The 19,987-nt window shown below is 48.0% G+C and overlaps 1 protein-coding gene across 2 annotated transcripts in view; it reads right to left on the reverse strand.

The window, feature by feature from the left end:
• The window catches only part of spryd3 (SPRY domain containing 3), a 472,395-nt gene that overhangs the window by 420,868 nt on the left and 31,540 nt on the right, over positions 1-19,987 (reverse strand). For both annotated transcript variants that reach the window (XM_072494086.1, XM_072494085.1), the window contains exon 6: positions 16,397-16,585. In XM_072494086.1, coding sequence (XP_072350187.1) covers positions 16,397-16,585 — 189 coding nt within the window. The remainder of the gene's footprint in view (positions 1-16,396; positions 16,586-19,987) is intronic.

The following is a 19,987-nucleotide window of genomic DNA, read 5'->3' on the forward strand; positions in this document are numbered from 1 at the left end:
AAGCAATGGGAGGCGGTGAAATGGGAGAATGAGGTGACACAAATTGTGAAAGCTGCTGCAAAAGCTCAGAAGGCATTTTAATCCGTCAGAAGCCTTTGCCAAAACAGAAGGCGCGGGGGTGGGGGCGGGTAAATAGACAACCTAAAAAGACAACAGATAAACTTGAAGGCTAAAGGGAAAGCCAAAGTGAAGGTGTAATTCTGCAGGCAAGTGACTGTGTCAAAGTGAGACACAGGCACCTCTCTTTGTAGATACAGCTATCATTGGGAGGACAGGGAATCTTTCATTCCCATCTGCCCAACATCACTCCGTAGCCACTCTACTAGTGAACATACAAGATTAGTGGATGCTCATCAGTGGGGATATCAGTGCTGGGTGCAAACAAACCATTGGCGCTAAAGTTTGTAACATGGTAAGTGTTAACAAATGCTCATAGACAGGCCTTTGAAATGCAGTATGAATTTCCCAACAGGGCCCTTCGAATCAGCCACAGATCACAGCAGACTCCCATATGGAACAAATAGAATGTTGGGAGACGGGATGCAAGCCATTCCCACCCCAAATGAATAGTTCAGTTAAGCTCTTCCCCGTTGAGGCAGAGTTGCGAACACAAGTGTTCCCCACCCATGGGAAGTTGTACATAATGTAAAGGCAGCAGAGGCCTAGCCAGCGACGCCCACATCTCATGAATGACTTCTTCAATCTGCCCTGTACAAGTGAGGGGGCCAGTTTCACTGGACAGCTGGTTCATTTATGTTTTAAACATATTTTATCATAAACATGAATCAAAACAGGTAACAGCGAACAAACTCCCCGGAAAACATGCTTCCCAACAATCAATGATACAGTCTGTACAGATTCCCTTTCCCCCACCTTGATGAACAGCCACTCAAACACGGTCACAAACATCCCCCACCTTTTCTCAAACACCCCTGCTGAGCCCCTTAACTCATACTTTATCTTCTCTAACCACAGGAAGTTGTACAGGTCACCCAACCATGCTGCTGCCCCCGGTGGCGATGCCGACCGCCACTCCAGCAAAATGCGTTGCCGTGCAATCAGAGAGGCGAAGGCCACGACATCGGCCTTCCTCCTCTCCATGAGCTCCAGCTTCTCTGAAACCCAAATATCGCCACCAAAGGGTCCGGGTCCACTCCCTCCTCCACTATCCTGGCTAAGACCGCGAACACCCCCGCCCAGAATCTTCCCAATTTTTTACAACCCCAAAGTACGTGTGCATGATTCGCTGGCCCCCACCCACACCTCTCACACTCATCTGTTACCCCCTGAAAGAACCCACTCATTCTCGCCCGAGTCATATGCACTCTGTGCACCACCTTAAACTGTATCAGGCTCATCCTTGCACGAGGAGGTCCCGTTTACCCTTCGCAGTGCCTCACTCCATACTCCCCAATTGATCTCCATTCCCAACTCCGCTTCCCATTCCTCTTTGATCTTCACCACCCACTCGCCATCCTGCTCCCCCAGCCACTTATATATATCCCCAATTCTTGGGGACAGAAATACAGAGTATGTTAAATGGGGAGTGATTGGGACCAGTGTGTCCTCATTCATTAAGTCACTGAAAGCTAACGTGTAGGTGCAACAAGCAATTAGGAAGGCAAATGGTGTGTTGGCCTTTATTGCCAGAAGATTTGAGTACAGCAATAAAGAGACCTTGCTGCAGTTGTACAGAGCCTTGGTGAGACCACACCTGAAGCATTGCGTACAGTTTTGGTCTCCTTCCCTAAGGAAGGATATACTGGACAGGAAGTGCAGTGAACATTCAGCAGATCATTCCCGATGAGGAAGGATCGAGGAGACTGGGCCTGTACTCCCTGGAGTTTAGAAGAAGGAGTTGACTTCATTGTACAAAATTCTTTGGGTTCAACAGGGTGATGGGAAAGATGTTTCCCCTGGCTTGTGTGAGATGAGGAGGAATTGTGGGGAGACACCCCCCCCCCCCCCCCCACTACTTGCCTTCAAACAACCGCGCAACCTCAAACAGACCATTGTTTGCAGCAAACTACCCAGTCTTCAGAACAGTGACCACGACACCACACAACCCTGCCATGGCAATCTCTGCAAGACGTGCCAGATCATCGACATGGATACCACCATTACACGTGAGAATACCACCCACCAGGTACGCGGTACATACTCGTGCGACTCGGCCAACGTTGTCTACCTCATACGCTGCAGGAAAGGATGTCCCGAAGCGTGGTACATTGGCGAGACCATGCAGACGCTGCGACAACGAATGAACGGACATCGCGCAACAATCACCAGGCAGGAATGTTCCCTTCCAGTCGGGGAACACTTCAGCAGTCAAGGGCATTCAGCCTCTGATCTCCGGGTAAGCGTTCTCCAAGGCGGCCTTCAGGACCTGCGACAACGCAGAATCGCCGAGCAGAAACTTATAGCCAAGTTCCGCACACATGAGTGCGGCCTCAACCGGGACCTGAGATTCATGTCACATTACATTCATCCCCCACCATCTGGCCTGCGAAATCCTACCAACTGTCCTGGCTTGAGACAATTCACACCTCTTTAACCTGGGGTTACCCCATCTCTGGATCTGTAAAGATTTAATCACCCGCTAATGCTCGCATTCCAAGCATTGTCTGGCATCTTTGAATCTGTCTATATATATGTTTCTGGAACAGACCTCTTCATTCACCTAAGGAGCAGCACTCCGAAAGCTAGTGACATCAAAACAAACCTGTTGGACTTTAACCTGGTGTTGTAAGACTTCTTACGAGGATGTTTAAGGCAGAGCTGGATAGATTTCTAGATCTCAGTGACATCAACAGATACGGAGATAGTGTGTGAAGATGGCTTTGAGGTAAAAGATCTTTCATGATCTTGTTAAATGGTGAAGCAGCTTCAAAGGGCAGAATTGCCTTCTCCTATGTTCTTCTGTCTCTATACATGCATGCGAATGGAGACGATGCTTTTAAAAAACAAATTTAAAGTGTCAAATTAATTTTGTTTCCAATTAAGGGCAATTCAGTGTGGCCAATCCAGCTACCCTGCACATCTTTGGGTTGTGGGGGTGAAACCCACGCAGACACGGGGAGAATGTGCAAACTCCACACGGACAGTGACCCAGAGCCGGGATCGAACCTGGGACCTCGGCGCCGTGAGGCAGCAGTGCTAACCACTGCATCACCGTGCTGCCCCAAGACAATGCTCAGGGTGATGAGAGCCATGTGCACGAAGCCTCACGCAGACATATTTCCACTTGTCTCCACCAGCCTCGAGAGACCGTTGCCATGGCAGCGTAGAAAGACCAATCACATGATCCCCCGTCAGCAATAACCCTTTACCCAGGAAGGTGAAGGCTTGGAGCCGTGAGTTTGCTGCCATCTATCAGCCATGCCCCTTGGAGGCATCCACCTCCCTCCCTCCGTCCGTCCCTGTAGCTGAGGGTAAATGGCACAGAATCAAACAGCAGCTCCCTCCTTGCTGGGATCTCGATGTTATGAGACACTTGAGTCAGGAACAAAGCTGCTGCAATGTGGTCTTCACCACACAGAGGAGAACACAATTGAGCATCTTTGATATCCAATTGCCTCACAATTATTCGGGTGTACTTTTAGTCAGCCACCCGCTGACCTTGAACTCCACTCACCCGAAAAGACCCTCTCTCCCACCTCCAGGGGTCTAACTGCCCGGTCGAGGTCAGTTTGGAAAAATGGTGCACATCATCTTTCAATATCACTCCACAACCTCCTACTTTCCTCCAGTCACCCCCCCCCCCCCCCCCCCACCCCACAATCCCACACAACATGACCATTCCTCTCCCCTCGGTCACCCTTGAACCTCCCTCCATTACCCACCTCCACATGCCCTCCCCTCCCCTCAGAGGCGACACCCGTTACCGTCCTCATTCCCACCCTGACCCTTCCCCTCCCGTTATCTGAGCCACCGGTCTTGACTCCCTGAGTGACCCACCCAATGAGACCTACGCCTATCAGACCCTCACCCTGGACCTGCCACCCCACCGCATCCCACCCTTCTCTCTTGACAGTCCCCTCCTACCACCAGTACCCTGAGATTTCTCCCCCAGGACCCCCATTGTCATCAACACTGACCCCGTACTCCAAGACACATCCAACCCATCCTGCATCCCCTGCCCCCAACACTCTTCTCTCCTCTTCCACTTACCTCCCCTGCCCTTGACACACTTTCCCTCCACCCTTCCCAGGTACTCTCCCCACCCTTCCTCTGTAAGCCTGCCTCCCCGTTCAGTCTTTGCTCCACGGTTCCACCCTATCACACCTCACCTTCCAGCCTCTGTCTGCCACCCTTGCCAAGCCTTGGCACAGCGTTTGGTACCGGCACTCAGTATGAGCGAAGTTATGGGAGGTCCCCAAAGAGGAGAGAACAGCATCCACTGACCTCAACATCGTGAAAGAGGTGAAGCTTGCCGGGTGCTCAACATAGTCGCAAAACTAAACGTTCTAATTTCTCACTGGCGAGGAATTTAATTTGGAGAGTGGACTTAATTCCAGCCAGATGGTCTTTCAATGAGCGTGCCTGAGATGTTAATGCTCGATTCGCTTTTAACCAGCCTTTCCATTCCGGAGAACAAAATCATAGATCATAGAATTTACAGTGCAGAAGGAGGCCATTCGGCCCATCGAGTCTGCACCAGCTCTTGGAAAGAGCACCCTACCCAAGCCCACACTTCCACCCTATCCCCATAACCCAGTAACCCCACTTAACCTTATTGGACACTAGGGGCAATTTCGCACGGCCAATCCACCTAAGCTGCACATCTTTGGACTGTGGGAGGAAACCCACGCAGACACGGGGAGGATGTGCAGACTCCGCACAGACAGTGACCCAAGCCAGAATCGAACCTGGGACCCTGGCGCTGTGAAGCAATTGTGCTATCCACAAGGCTACCGTGCTGCCCCCAAATCGCAACAGTTTATCCCACCGTTGGAAATCAGATGTTTTGCCTCCTGCCAAATCAATTGCTCACCACGAATCCAGTGTCGGTCAGGAGTAGGAAATTCCACCCCAGGCCATTCGCCAACACCAGATCCAAGGAATGTCTCACTCATAGTTGGACCACAAACATACTTGTCAAGGAGGTTCTCCTGAACAGTTGAGGAATCTCTTCCCCTCCTTTTCCTTTAACATTATCCCACGGACAGTGGGCCGCTTCATTTCCCATGTGAAATGGAATGCTGAGTTATTGGGATGGAGAGCTGCTTTCTGACACTGCTGGCTGTTTGGTAGTAGAAAGATGGTCACTAAAGTATGGAACTACAGTGCGTGTCAACCAGCCTTCATGGGCTCGTCCTCTCTCAACAGTGGTAAGAGTTTACACATAAATATATTGAGAGGCAGAAGCATTCTCCTGGATGCAAAGACATCGATTCTGACCTTGGGTGACGGTCTATGTGGAGTTTGTCCGTTCTCCCCGTGTCTGCGTGAGTTTCCTCCGGGTGCTCCGGTTTCCTCCCACAGTCCAAAGATGTGCAGGTTAGGTGGATTGGCCATGCTAAATTGCTCCTTAGTTTCAAAAGGTTAGATAAGGTTATGTGGATAGGGTGGAGGTGTGGGTCTTGCTAGGGTGCTCTTTTGGAGGGTCGGTGCCAACTCAATGGGTCGAATGGCCTCCTCCTGCAGTGTCGGGATTTTATGATTCTAGGTCTCCTACTTCAGGAAGGTGAGGCAATGGGAGAAAGCAACAACATCTCCATCTCAGTTAGGCTCTGAAGCTCGAACAATTCAGCTCCGCTCCAAGTCTAGCTGCTGGTAAACCCCAGACTGAGGTGAGGACCCGGAGAGCAAGCTTTTTAATTTGAGATTTCACATTTTGGAATGGGTCTAAATTAGTCTTTGGTATGTTAACCGACTTCATTACTGGATGCTGCCAGTAGCTGCAGAATCTATTTGGGGAGGGAGCAGCACGGTGGCGCAGTGGGTTAGCCCTGCTGCCTCACGGTGCCGAGGAACCGGGATCGATCCCAGCCCTGGGTCACTGTCCGTGTGGAGTTTGCACATTCTCCCCGTGTTGCGTGGGTCTCACCCAACACAAAGATGTGCAGGCTAGGTGGATTGGCCACGCTAAATTGCCCCTTAATTGGAAAAAAAATGAATTGGGTACTCTAAATTTATTTTAAAAGGAAAAAAAAAAGAATCTATTTTGGGACCACAAAACACATCTTCTTCCCCCCCCACCCCCACCACCTAAAATGTGAAACTCTGCAAAGACACAAAGCTGCAAGGTACAAAATTATTTGATTGCCCCAGACAATCGTATCTCTCCCCCCATGGGTGTGAAAGGTTCGGAATCAGGCAATCGGACATCACGTACACAGCGTGGGTCTAAAAGCTGCCAAGAACAACGTTCACATGGCAACAAGCAAAAACGCAAACAGGACAGGCAGCTATTTTTAAAACACGATCAGGTGATCAACTATTTTCATGTTTCATCAATGCAATCATTGTTAATGTGTGTTCAAATCAGTTTTCCTCCCTCCTGCAGACACGTGAAAGATCCCTTCGCGTTGCCAAATCCCAGAAGCATCAACCCATTTTACTAAGGGTGCTTCAAATAAAACACAGAAAACATTCTTCCCAGCTTCGGCTCCCCCAAAACTGGGACAAATGCAAAACAGCACGAAGAGAAGGGGAGAATATATGGCCTGGATTTAAAACAATGAACTTTGAGGGCAGAAATAAGGCAGTTACAATTCTCCTGCTGCCAGTTCAAAACCACATTCAAATTAATCTATTGCAAAGGTGCCCAAAAGGCAACACAAACAGAAAACTAAACTGGGAATTAACTAAGGGTTGTTCAACAAGCTGAGTGGAACGCTCCTTATCGAACAGTGGGAAGTCAGTACCCAAGATGTAACTTTTCCATTGCAGGTACCAACCGTCACAGTGAAGAACACCCAGGAAGTGTAGAGCACAGGGTTAGAGGCAGACTGAAGTTCCCTCTACACTGTCCCCATCAGACACTCCCAGGACAGGTACAGCACGGGGTTAGATACAGAGTAAAGCTCCCTCTACACTGTCCCCATCAAACACTCCCAGGACAGGTACAGCACGGGGTTAGATACAGAGTAAAGCTCCCTCTACACTGTCCCCATCAAACACTCCCAGGACAGGTACAGCACGGGGTTAGATACAGAGTAAAGCTTCCTCTACACTGTCCCCATCAAACACTCCCAGGACAGGTACAGCACGGGGTTAGATACAGAGTAAAGCTCCCTCTACACTGTCCCCATCAAACACTCCCAGGACAGGTACAGCACGGGGTTAGATACAGAGTAAAGCTCCCTCTACACTGTCCCCATCAAACACTCCCAGAACCAGGACAGCATTGGTTGAATGCAGAGCAAGATTCCCTCTATAGAATCTGGTCACACTTTGCAAATGTTATTCAGGATGATCTGGAAAGCACAAACGGAAAGTGTGTTGGAAGCAAATGCAATCGGAACATTCCAACGGCTATGGGGCTGGAGCAGAGGATTGGGTCTAACTGGATAGGTCTTTCAATGAGGCGGCACACAGACAGTGGGCCAAATGGCCTCTTTCTGCACACATTATTCCAAATGTGGCACAAGGTTTGTGACCATCTGCTGATGGCAGGTAGACTCATGTGAAACATCCATCGCTGTGTGAGAGGGACAGTGCAAGAGAGTTATCAGTCCAGTTTTAATCTATCACAAAGTTAGCAGCATCAATTGGGTGTTCATCGATAAACAGGAAGCAAAATGGTTCCAGTCAATGAGCATTGCTTGGATTGGAGAAGGGTTGGAAGGGCTGTACTCCAGGGATCAGTGTTGGGTCAACGTTTATTCTCATTCGAGGATTGTTGGGGCACAGAATGCTTTGCCACAGGAAGCAGCTGAGGTGGAGCCAATGCATCTTTCAAGAGATCATTTGAAATATCTGAAACGGACACATATACAGGGGTTTCGGGAGCGGACAGGGCAGCGGCAATCATTTTGCTTCCTCTCGATTGCAAACCTCGCTCCTTCGATGAAGGGAGAGAGGAGAAGCAAGACTTTAAAATATTCAAGAAAGAGTTCATTGAATTGGCCAATTAACCAGATGAGTATCTTGGGAATACATTCACTGGTGGTCAGATATACAGTATATGAATTTATTTTAATACCAAGACAACTAATCCTTGAACAATTACCTTCGGTATCGTGTAACAAGAATGAATACAAAAATTAAATCTGCAGCATTTTGTCCAAGTTATCTCCAGAAAGATGCCGAATTAATTACACTGCATTCCTAAACGAGAACAGATAACATAAGCAATCCATTCAAGTCTTAATTACAGCCCAGGTGGCAGTAAACAAGGCATACGTTTTCTCTGAATAGCATTTTACATCACTGGAAATCTTGATCTCAACCCATATTGCTATTCAATTTCCAGGTCAGATTAGCAGCCTTTCGAAACACAATTACTTCAGCCTCAAATAAGGATTTCCACATTTTTCCCAAAAAGGTCAGGGATTAGAAATGAGAAGCAACCTTTTTCCTCCACACATTTCTTCAAATTCCACAGGTCTGTGAAACCCATTGTTTTAATTGCCAAGGTGCTTCGCTGGGACATTTCATTTCATCGCCATAAAACAAAGAATATTCCCCCCTCCTTGTCCTCCCCTCATATTGAATTCACCCTTTGCAATCAGTGTATTGTTTTCCAACAAACAAAGTTCTTTTCAGCAAGAAATTACGGAGATAAAGCAAACACACAAGAGAGGGAGTGAGAACGAAACCAAGAGGGGGAGATGGCGAGGTGTCCCATTTAAGGCCATTCATGTGATCAACTTTTGACCTGGTACGAAGCACAGCAATCTGCTGAGGCCAGAGGGAAAGACTCAATGTTTACTGGAGTCATATCCCGCTGTTCTCTTCATTTGCAGCAAAATCAATTCAGGTCTTCAATATTTGTCAGCTTCATTCAGTCCTGGCTTACTTGCCATTCTGTTGGAAGAGACACACGGACCGAACTATTCGATAAGATGTCCTCAGTTTACCCAAATTCTCACTAGGTTAGTGCTACATTGCAGAAGGACTCTTACAGTGCTCAATCCAAGCCCCTCTTCACCCGATTTATCGATGACAATCCCGCCAGCATTCTACATGAAGGATTTTGCACTCACCAAATCCCCCGCTTTACACCGCTGCCCATTCCCCAAACCCCCGCCTGCCCTCCAATGAGAGGTTATATCCTAATAGCTCTTTCTGCTTCATCACTGCTGATCAATATCATGGTTATGGTGTCAAAGAAGATTGACAACATACCAGGCCAGATGTGCACACCCGAAAGTTGTCATATAGAGACACATTTGTACTACAACAGCAAAAAGGCAGAGAGAAAGCAAGACATTCAACTGTGCCAAGTAATGGCTCATTCAAATTAAACACAAGCAGCTCGACAGCAACCCGAGAATACACCATAATTTGGGATCATGGCCTTTTACAAGTACCCATGTCACAGAGTCCAGTGTCCCAATACTGATACCAGACACAAAATGGCAAGAAGCAAATAAACACAAATAGGACAATAATACAGTTTTAGTTCAAAACACAAAACATTAGTATCGACACGGCAAACATATGGACAGGAGTAGGCCTTCCAGTCTCACGTGCCTATTCCTCCACCAGTCAATTAGTTCATGGTTGATGCACTCAAGGAATTTCAATCCAGTACCAGTGTGAAAATACAGTGTGATAACCCACTGTACCCAGTCCCAGAGTGTGAAAGGACAGTGTGATAACCCACTGTGCCCAGTCCCAGAGTGTGAAAGGACAGTGTGATAACCCACTGTACCCAGTCCCAGAGTGTGAAAGGACAGTGTGATAACCCACTGTACCCAGTCCCAGGGTGTGAAAGGACAGTGTGATAACCCACTGTGCCCAGTCCCAGAGTGTGAAAGGACATTGTGATAACCCACTGTACCCAGTCCCAGAGTGTGAAAGGACAGTGTGATAACCCACTGTACCCAGTCCCAGAGTGTGAAAGGACAGTGTGATAACCCACTGTGCCCAGTCCCAGAGTGTGAAAGGACAGTGTGATAACCCACTGTACCCAGTCCCAGAGTGTGAAAGGACAGTGCGATAACCCACTGTACCCAGTCCCAGAGTGTGAAAGGACAGTGTGATAACCCACTGTACCCAGTCCCAGAGTGTGAAAGGACAGTGTGATAACCCACTGTACCCAGTCCCAGAGTGTGAAAGGACAGTGTGATAACCCACTGTACCCAGTCCAAGTGTGAAAGGACAGTGTGATAACCCACTGTACCCAGTCCCAGAGTGTGAAAGGACAGTGTGATAACCCACTGTACCCAGTCCCAGAGTGTGAAAGGACAGTGTGATAACCCACTGTACCCAGTCCCAGAGTGTGAAAGGACAGTGTGATAATCCACTGTACCCAGTCCCAGAGTGTGAAAGGACAGTGTGATAACCCACTGTACCCAGTCCGAGTGTGAAAGGACAGTGTGATAACCCACTGTACCCAGTCCCAGAGAGTGAAAGGACAGTGTGATAACCCACTGTACCCAGTCCCAGAGTGTGAAAGGACAGTGTGATAACCCACTGTACCCAGTCCCAGAGAGTGAAAGGACAGTGTGATAACACACTGTACCCAGTCCCAGAGTGTGAAAGGACAGTGTGATAACCCACTGTACCCAGTCCCAGAGTGTGAAAGGACAGTGTGATAACCCACTGTACCCAGTCCCAGAGTGTGAAAGGACAGTGTGATAACCCACTGTACCCAGTCCAAGTGTGAAAGGACAGTGTGATAACCCACTGTACCCAGTCCCAGAGTGTGAAAGGACAGTGTGATAACCCACTGTACCCAGTCCCAGAGTGTGAAAGGACAGTGTGATAACCCACTGTACCCAGTCCCAGAGTGTGAAAGGACAGTGTGATAATCCACTGTACCCAGTCCCAGAGTGTGAAAGGACAGTGTGATAACCCACTGTACCCAGTCCGAGTGTGAAAGGACAGTGTGATAACCCACTGTACCCAGTCCCAGAGAGTGAAAGGACAGTGTGATAACCCACTGTACCCAGTCCCAGAGTGTGAAAGGACAGTGTGATAACCCACTGTACCCAGTCCCAGAGAGTGAAAGGACAGTGTGATAACACACTGTACCCAGTCCCAGAGTGTGAAAGGACAGTGTGATAACCCACTGTACCCAGTCCCAGAGTGTGAAAGGACAGTGTGATAACCCACTGTACCCAGTCCCAGAGTGTGAAAGGACAGTGTGATAACCCACTGTACCCAGTCCCAGAGTGTGAAAGGACAGTGTGATAACCCACTGTACCCAGTCCCAGAGTGTGAAAGGACAGTGCGATAACACAGTGTACCACCCTATAGCAACGTGTAAATGCAAGGTAAATATTTTGAGATTAAATGAAAATATAAATATGCCTTGTCTCTAAATTTTAAATTTAGAATTCAAACTTTGATCGATACCATTTCCAAAATGATACTTGCCTTCCCTTTCTGGATTAAGTATAATCAATGTTCACACCTGTCCTTTGGTCTCCACAGCTACTGTAACTAAGTGACAGCCCACAACAACGTTCAAATACAACCTGACAACTCGTCAAGCAAGGGCGTGCGATAATTTCTCATAAAAATAAACACAGCTTTGAAAAAAGGCGTCATTGGTCAAACTTTACCTCACTCAGAAACCACGAAGTTAATCATGGCTGTGTGTGAACCTCTTCATGCGTTCTTCAAATGACATAACCCCGCATCTGTCATTAATAAACCATTAAGCATTTGATTGGCACATCGGCATGTGTCGAAAAATGCAGTAGCAGTAAAAGCCTGCATTCTGCGAGCTGATACCTGTTTATTTTTCTAAGACATGGAAGTGATAATTTAGCGTAGCTTTTACATTATTCATGTCCACTTTCCTTTCGCAGATTACAGGTATTATCAGCCACAACCCCTCTTTGACCAGAAGTTCATTATGAAGGGCAACGCTGGAAATTAAGATTTCAGGCCCTCAATGTAGATCTTTACTGCTGCCGTTTTGTGTGGTTCGCCCATCTTGTCACCGGGGAACCCACCGTGGGCCCTCGCCTTCCGCAGGACCAGAAGATTCCGCCAAATTACAATGCACTGCTTTTTAATATTGCGTCCTGTTTCGGTCACCACGTCACAAAAAAAAAACAAAAAAAAACTTCGATTTCCAAAGGTGCAGGACTTATTATTCAGCAGCGTCGAAGCACTTGATGTTAAAAGAGCCCAGTGAAAGTGAACTGCCTCAATGGTCTGAACCAATTAGTGACAAAATCAAAAGCAGATTCTAGAAGAATCTGCAGACGAATACAGCAAGATGAGAAAACACTCTTGGGAGACGGGCATACAAGACGAGTTCGGGGTATTCTTCGTGCTTACAGCATTGATTTCTTGTGAGATTTTAAAAACTCATCCAACAGCAGCACAGCACAAGTTGCTTTGAAACGGTGGTCAACTTGGAGGTCCCAGTCCATACTGCACCCCACAGTAGCACAGTGGTTAGCACTGTTGCTTCACAGCGCCAGGGTCCCCAGTTCGATTCCCGGCTTGGGTCACTGTCTGTGCAGAGTCTGCACATTCTCCCCGTGTCTGCGTGGGTTTCCTCCGGGTGCTCCGGTTTCCTCCCACAGTCCAAAGATGTGCAGGTTAGGTGAATTGGACATTCTAAATTCTCCGTGTACCCGAACAGGCGCTGGAATGTGGCGACTAGGGAATTTTCACAGTAACTTCATTGCAACGTTAATGTAAGCCTACTTGTGACAATAAAGATTACCTTTACTTTCCCCTTTCACCCCTTCCCCCCTCTTTTAGAAAACTTGGAGTACCCAATTCATTTTTCCCAATTAAGGGACAAATCAGCATGGCCAATCCACCTACCCTGCACATCTGTGTGTTGTGGGGCGAAACCCACGCAAACACGGGGAAAATGTGCAAACTCCACACGGACAGTGACCCAGAGCCGGGATCGAACCTGGGACTTCGGCGCCGTGAGGCAGCAGTGCTAACCACTGCGCCACCGTGCTGCTCGCTTCATTGCAATGTTAATGTAAGCCTACTTGTGACAATAATAAAGATTAGTATTATTTACAATCTACATTAACGACTTAGATGAAGAGACAGGTAATGTATCTAAGTTTGCTAATGACACCAAACGATATGGTACGGTAAGCTGTGGGGAGGACACAAGGGGGTGCAGAGAGATATAGACCGGTTAGGTGAGTGGGCAGCGAGATGGCAGATGGGGCATAATGTAGGGAAGTGTTATATTTTTAAAGCTATTCACTAGAGTCTAAGAATAAAAAAGCACAATATATATTTCAAATGTGAGAAACTCACAAGTGTGAATGTTCATTAATGTTCAAAGAGTCTGGGGTGTGCGAGCATAAGGAATGCAGAAACTTAGCAATGAACAAGCAATTAGGTTGACAAATGGCACATTATTCTTTATGCCAAGGGGATTGGAGTACAGGAATAAATAACTCGTGCTACAATTGGACAGGGTTTTGGTGAGGCCACATCTGGAATTCTGGGTGCAGTTTTGGTCTCCATATTTAAGGATATACTGGCATTGGGGGTGGGACAGTGAAGATTCACTGGATTGGTCACTGGGCTGAAGGGTTGTCCTATGATGAGAGTCTGAGTAAATTGGGTCAATATTTCTGGAGTTTGGAACAATGAGAGGTGATCCCATTGAAACATAGAAGATTCTGAAGGGGTTTGACAGGGTGGATACGGAGAGATTGTTTTCCCCTGGCTGGGGTTTGACAGGGTGGATACTGAGAGATTGTTTCTCCCTGGCTGGGGTTTGATAGGGTGGATACTGAGAGATTGTTTCCACCTGGTTGGGGGTCGACAGGGTGGATACGGAGAGATTGTTTCTCCCTGGCTGGGGTTTGATAGGGTGGATACTGAGAGATTGTTTCCACCTGGTTGGGGGTCGACAGGGTGGATACGGAGAGATTGTTTCCCCCTGGCTGGGGTTTGACAGGGTGGATACTGAGAGATTGTTTCCACCTGGCTGGGGGTTGACAGGGTGGACACAGTGGGTTATCACACTGTCCTTTCACACTCTGGGACTGGGTACAGTGGGTTATCTCACTGTCCTTTCACACTCTGGGACTGGGTACAGTGGGTTATCACACTGTCCTTTCACACTCTGGGACTGGGTACAGTGGGTTGTCACACTGTCCTTTCACACTCTGGGACTGGGTACAGTGGGTTATCGCACTGTCCTTTCACACTCTGGGACTGGGTACAGTGGGTTATCAGACTGTCCTTTCACACTCTGGGACTGGGGACAGTGGGTTATCACACTGTCCGTTCACACGCTGGGACTGGGTACAGTGGGTTATCACACTGTTCTTTCACACTCTGGGACTGGGTACTGTGGGTTATCACACTGTCCTTTCACACTCTGGGACTGGGTACAGTGGGTTATCACACTGTCCTTTCACACTCTGGGACTGGGCACAGTGGGTTATCACACTGTCCTTTCACACTCTGGGACTGGGTACAGTGGGTTATCGCACTGTCCTTTCACACTCTGGGACTGGGCACAGTGGGTTATCGCACTGTCCTTTCACACTCTGGGACTGGGTACAGTGGGTTATCACACTGTCCTTTCACACACTGGGACTGGGTACAGTGGGTTATCACACTGTCCTTTCACACTCTGGGACTGGGTACAGTGAGTTATCACACTGTCCTTTCACACTCTGGGACTGGGTACAGTGGGTTATCACACTGTCCTTTCACACTCTGGGACTGGGTACAGTGGGTTATCACACTGTCCTTTCACACTCTGGGACTGGGTACAGTGGGTTATCGCACTGTCCTTTCACACTCTGGGACTGGGTACAGTGGGTTATCACACTGTCCTTTCACACTCTGGGACTGGGTACAGTGGGTTATCACACTGTCCTTTCACACACTGGGACTGGGTACAGTGGGTTATCACACTGTCCTTTCACACTCTGGGACTGGGTACAGTGGGTTATCACACTGTCCTTTCACACTCTGGGACTGGGTACAGTGGGTTATCGCACTGTCCTTTCACACTCTGGGACTGGGTACAGTGGGTTATCACACTGTCCTTTCACACTCTGGGACTGGGTACAGTGGGTTATCACACTGTCCTTTCACACTGGTACTGGATTGAAATTCCTTGAGTGCATCAACCATGAACTAATTGACTGATGGAGGAATAGGCACGTGAGACTGGAAGGCCTACTCCTGTCCATATGTTTGCCGTGTCGATACTAATGTTTTGTGTTTTGAACTAAAACTGTATTATTGTCCTATTTGTGTTTATTTGCTTCTTGCCATTTTGTGTCTGGTATCAGTATTGGGACACTGGACTCTGTGACATGGGTACTTGTAAAAGGCCATGATCCCAAATTATGGTGTATTCTCGGGTTGCTGTCGAGCTGCTTGTGTTTAATTTGAATGAGCCATTACTTGGCACAGTTGAATGTCTTGCTTTCTCTCTGCCTTTTTGCTGTTGTAGTACAAATGTGTCTCTATATGACAACTTTCGGGTGTGCACATCTGGCCTGGTATGTTGTCAATCTTCTTTGACACCATAACCATGATATTGATCAGCAGTGATGAAGCAGAAAGAGCTATTAGGATATAACCTCTCATTGGAGGGCAGGCGGGGGTTTGGGGAATGGGCAGCGGTGTAAAGCGGGGGATTTGGTGAGTGCAAAATCCTTCATGTAGAATGCTGGCGGGATTGTCATCGATAAATCGGGTGAAGAGGGGCTTGGATTGAGCACTGTAAGAGTCCTTCTGCAATGTAGCACTAACCTAGTGAGAATTTGGGTAAACTGAGAACATCTTATCGAATAGTTCGGTCCGTGTGTCTCTTCCAACAGAATGGCAAGTAAGCCAGGACCGTGCAACAACGAATTGATCCTTCACAGATGAGCTCATGAAAGGTGGAACAGGGTTTGGACTTAACTGACTCGTGCCTATGCACTTAAACCAAACTCCCAGGGCCAATAGATTAGTATCAGCAACTTGAGATGAATGCAAATTAATAGCGACAGGGAATAAACTCAATCCTCTCCCCAACACCAAGCTACACCACCAAGAGTGGAGTTGAAACTTCTGAAGTCATGCACTCTTCCATAGCTGACTTCATAAAAACGAACATTTCCGAATTTAAAGATGAGGCTTATGTCAATCTAATCTTAGAAAACTAAATATCGAGGCATCTTCTGATGAGCTCCATTATCTAACAACGCCATTCTGAAAACACACCGTTCCTTTTCCCCACTGACAGATTTTATGAACACGTTACTCCTCAATACTTCCTGTTGCAAAGATAAACCCTGTGAAATATACTCACGGAAAAGTTACTTACTGTTCCACAAACTTTAACATCATGTAAACGGCCCCACTCGTCTTCATGGCTGTCAACCATCATCACACTGTCATCGTCATCCAGGCCCCATTCAACCTGAAGGTCGATGCGAACTTCTTCCCCAAGAGAGTGCATCCCAACCGCTGGGAACAATCCGTCTGGAGACATGGCCATAACTACTGACCCCACCTGCACAAATACAAAAAGGAAAAGGTTCCAGTCTTTCATACCAATGTGTTATACTATCCCAACTAGACTAAATCAAATCATGCCAATCCAACTTACAATCAGGAAAAAGGGTGCATTATTCAATAGTAAACTGAAGATCCATGTCATCAGAACAGGAGTAGGCATTCAGTCTCTTGCTCTGCCATTCAATAAAACGATCTGTCCCTTAACCCCACTTACCCATCTTTCACCCATGTCGCCATTGTGGGAATTAGGGAAAGACAAGAAGCTCGGTTGAGAGACGTGGGCAATGTTTTTTTTTTTTTTTTTTATTAATGTATTTTTATTGAAGTTTTCAAGTTTGAACAATTATTGCATCAAAACAAAAGAAAGAGAAAAAAGCCAGAGGTATCAGTGTACAACAGGTACAGCACATGACAGACGTTGTTGCAAACATCGGAATGAATGAGACTGGATGGGTTGGGGACAATACCCCCAAAGTGTTCCCTTCAGGGATACAAGATCCGTCTGCACCAAAGCAGGAAACAGTCAACAACCACAGAGTTACATCATAGCTTCAAAGAAGAGTAACAGAGGAAGAAACAACAGAGAACTCCAGAGATGAGGCGGAATTAAACTAGCACCCACAACCCGAGGTTAAGAAGGATATCAGCTCCCAGTCGGAAGAGGGGAAACCCCGTCTCAGAGAAGAAGGGGCCAACAGAGCACCACCCCAAAGGAAGGGCCAGCAGAGCAGAAACCATATAAACCAAGCACCAGGGTGAAAAAACAAATTAAAAGATGAGCAGAGACGGAGCGCGCAGGAACGCAGCTGCTCCCGCGCTCACATCACGTAAACACCCCCCCACCCGCCCAGACATGGACAACCTTAACAAAACTTGTGGGACAGAGTAAAGCTTCCTCTACACTGTCCCCATCAAACACTCCCAGCACAGGTACAGCACGGGGTTAGATACAGAGTAAATCTCCCTCTACACTGTCCCCATCAACACTCCCAGGACAGGTACAGCACGGGTTAGATACAGAGTAAAGCTCCCTCTACACTGTCCCCATCAAACACTCCCAGGACAGATACAGCACGGGTTAGATACAGAGTAAAGCTCCCTCTACACTGTCCCCATCAAACACTCCCAGGACAGGTACAGCACGGGGTTAGATACAGAGTAAAGCTCCCTCTACACTGTCCCCATCAAACACTCCCAGGACAGGTACAGCACGGGGTTAGATACAGAGTAAAGCTCTCTCTACACTGTCCCCATCAAACACTCCCAGGACAGATACAGCACGGGTTAGATACAGAGTAAAGCTCCCTCTACACTGTCCCCATCAAACACTCCCAGGACAGATACAGCACGGGTTAGATACAGAGTAAAGCTCCCTCTACACTGTCCCCATCAAACACTCCCAGGACAGGTACAGCACGGGGTTAGATACAGAGTAAAGCTCCCTCTACACTGTCCCCATCAAACACTCCCAGGACAGGTACAGCACGGGGTTAGATACAGAGTAAAGCTCCCTCTACACTGTCCCCATCAAACACTCCCAGGACAGGTACAGCACGGGGTTAGATACAGAGTAAAGCTCCCTCTACACTGTCCCCATCAAACACTCCCAAGACAGGTACAGCACGGGGTTAGATACAGAGTAAAGCTCCCTCTACACTGTCCCCATCAAACACTCCCAGGACAGGTACAGCACGGGGTTAGATACAGAGTAAAGCTCCCTCTACACTGTCCCCATCAAACACTCCCAGGACAGATACAGCACGGGGTTAGATACAGAGTAAAGTCCCTCTACACTGTCCCATCAAATACTCCCAGGACAGGTACAGCACGGGGTTAGATACACAGTAAAGCTCCCTCTACACTGTCCACATCAAACACTCCCAGGACAGGTACAGCACGGGGTTAGATACAGAGTAAAGCTCCCTCTACACTGCCCACATCAAACACTCCCAGGATAGGTACAGCACGGGGTTAGATACAGAGTAAAGCTCCCTCTACACTTTCCCCATCAAACACTCCCAGGCCAGTACAGCACGGGGTTAGATACAGAGTAAAGCTCCCCCACACTGTCCCTATCAAACACTCCCAGGACAGGTACAGCACGGGGTTAGATACAGAGTAAAGCTCCCTCAACACTGTCCCCATCAAACACTCCCAGGACAGGTACAGCACGGGGTTAGATACAGAGTAAAGCTCCATCCACACTGTCCACATCAAACACTCCCAGGACAGGTACAGCACGGGGTTAGATACAGAGTGAAGCTCCCTCTACCCTGTCCCCATCAAACACTCCCAGGACAGGTACAGCACGGGGTTAGACACAGAGTAAAGCTCCCTCTACACTGTCCCCATCAAACACTCCCAGGACAGGTACAGCACAGGGTTAGATACAGAGTAAAGCTCCCTCTACACTGTCTCCATCAAACACTCCCAGGACAGGTACACTACGGAGTTAGATACAAAGTAAAGCTCCCTCTACACTGTCCCCATCAAACACTCCCAGGACAGGTACAGCACGGGGTTAGATACAGAGTAAAGCTCTCTCTACACTGTCCCCATCAAACACTCCCAGGACAAGTACAGCACGGGGTTAGATACAGAATAAAGCTCCCTCTACACTGTCCCCATCAAACACTCCCAGGACAGATACAGCACGGGGTTAGATACAGAGTAAAGCTCCCTCTACACTGTCCCCATCAAACACTCCCCAGGACAGGTACAGCATGGGGTTCGATACAGAGTAAAGCTCCCTCTACACTGTCCCCATCAAACACTCCCAGGACAGGTACAGCACGGGGTTAGATACAGAGTAAAGCTCCCTCTACACTGTCCCCATCAAACACTCCCAGGACAGGTACAGCATGGGGTTAGATACAGAATAAAGCTACCTCTACACTGTCCCCATCAAACACTCCCAGGACAGGTACAGCACGGGGTTAGATACAGAGTAAAGCTCCCTCTACACTGTCCCCATCAAACACTCCCAGGACAGGTACAGCACGGGGTTAGATACAGAGTAAAGCTCCCTCAACACTGTCCCCATCGAACACTCCCAGGACAGGTACAGCACGGGGTTAGATACAGAGTAAAGCTCCCTCTACACTGTCCCCATCAAACACTCCCAGGACAAGTACAGCACGGGGTAAGTTACAGAGTAAAGCTCCCTCTACACTGTCCCCATCAAACACTCCCAGGACAGGTACAGCACGGGGTTAGATACAGAGTAAAGCTCCCTCTACACTGTCCCCATCAAACACTCCCAGGACAGGTACAGCATGGGGTTCGATACAGAGTAAAGCTCTCTCTACACTCCCAGGACATCACTGCAGGAGTTCCTCAGGGTAGTGTCCTAGCTCCAACCATCTTCACCTGCTTCATTAATGACCTTTCCTCCAGC

This window comes from Scyliorhinus torazame, chromosome X, assembly GCF_047496885.1.
Source record: "Scyliorhinus torazame isolate Kashiwa2021f chromosome X, sScyTor2.1, whole genome shotgun sequence".
NCBI classification, from domain to species: Eukaryota; Metazoa; Chordata; class Chondrichthyes; order Carcharhiniformes; family Scyliorhinidae; genus Scyliorhinus; species Scyliorhinus torazame.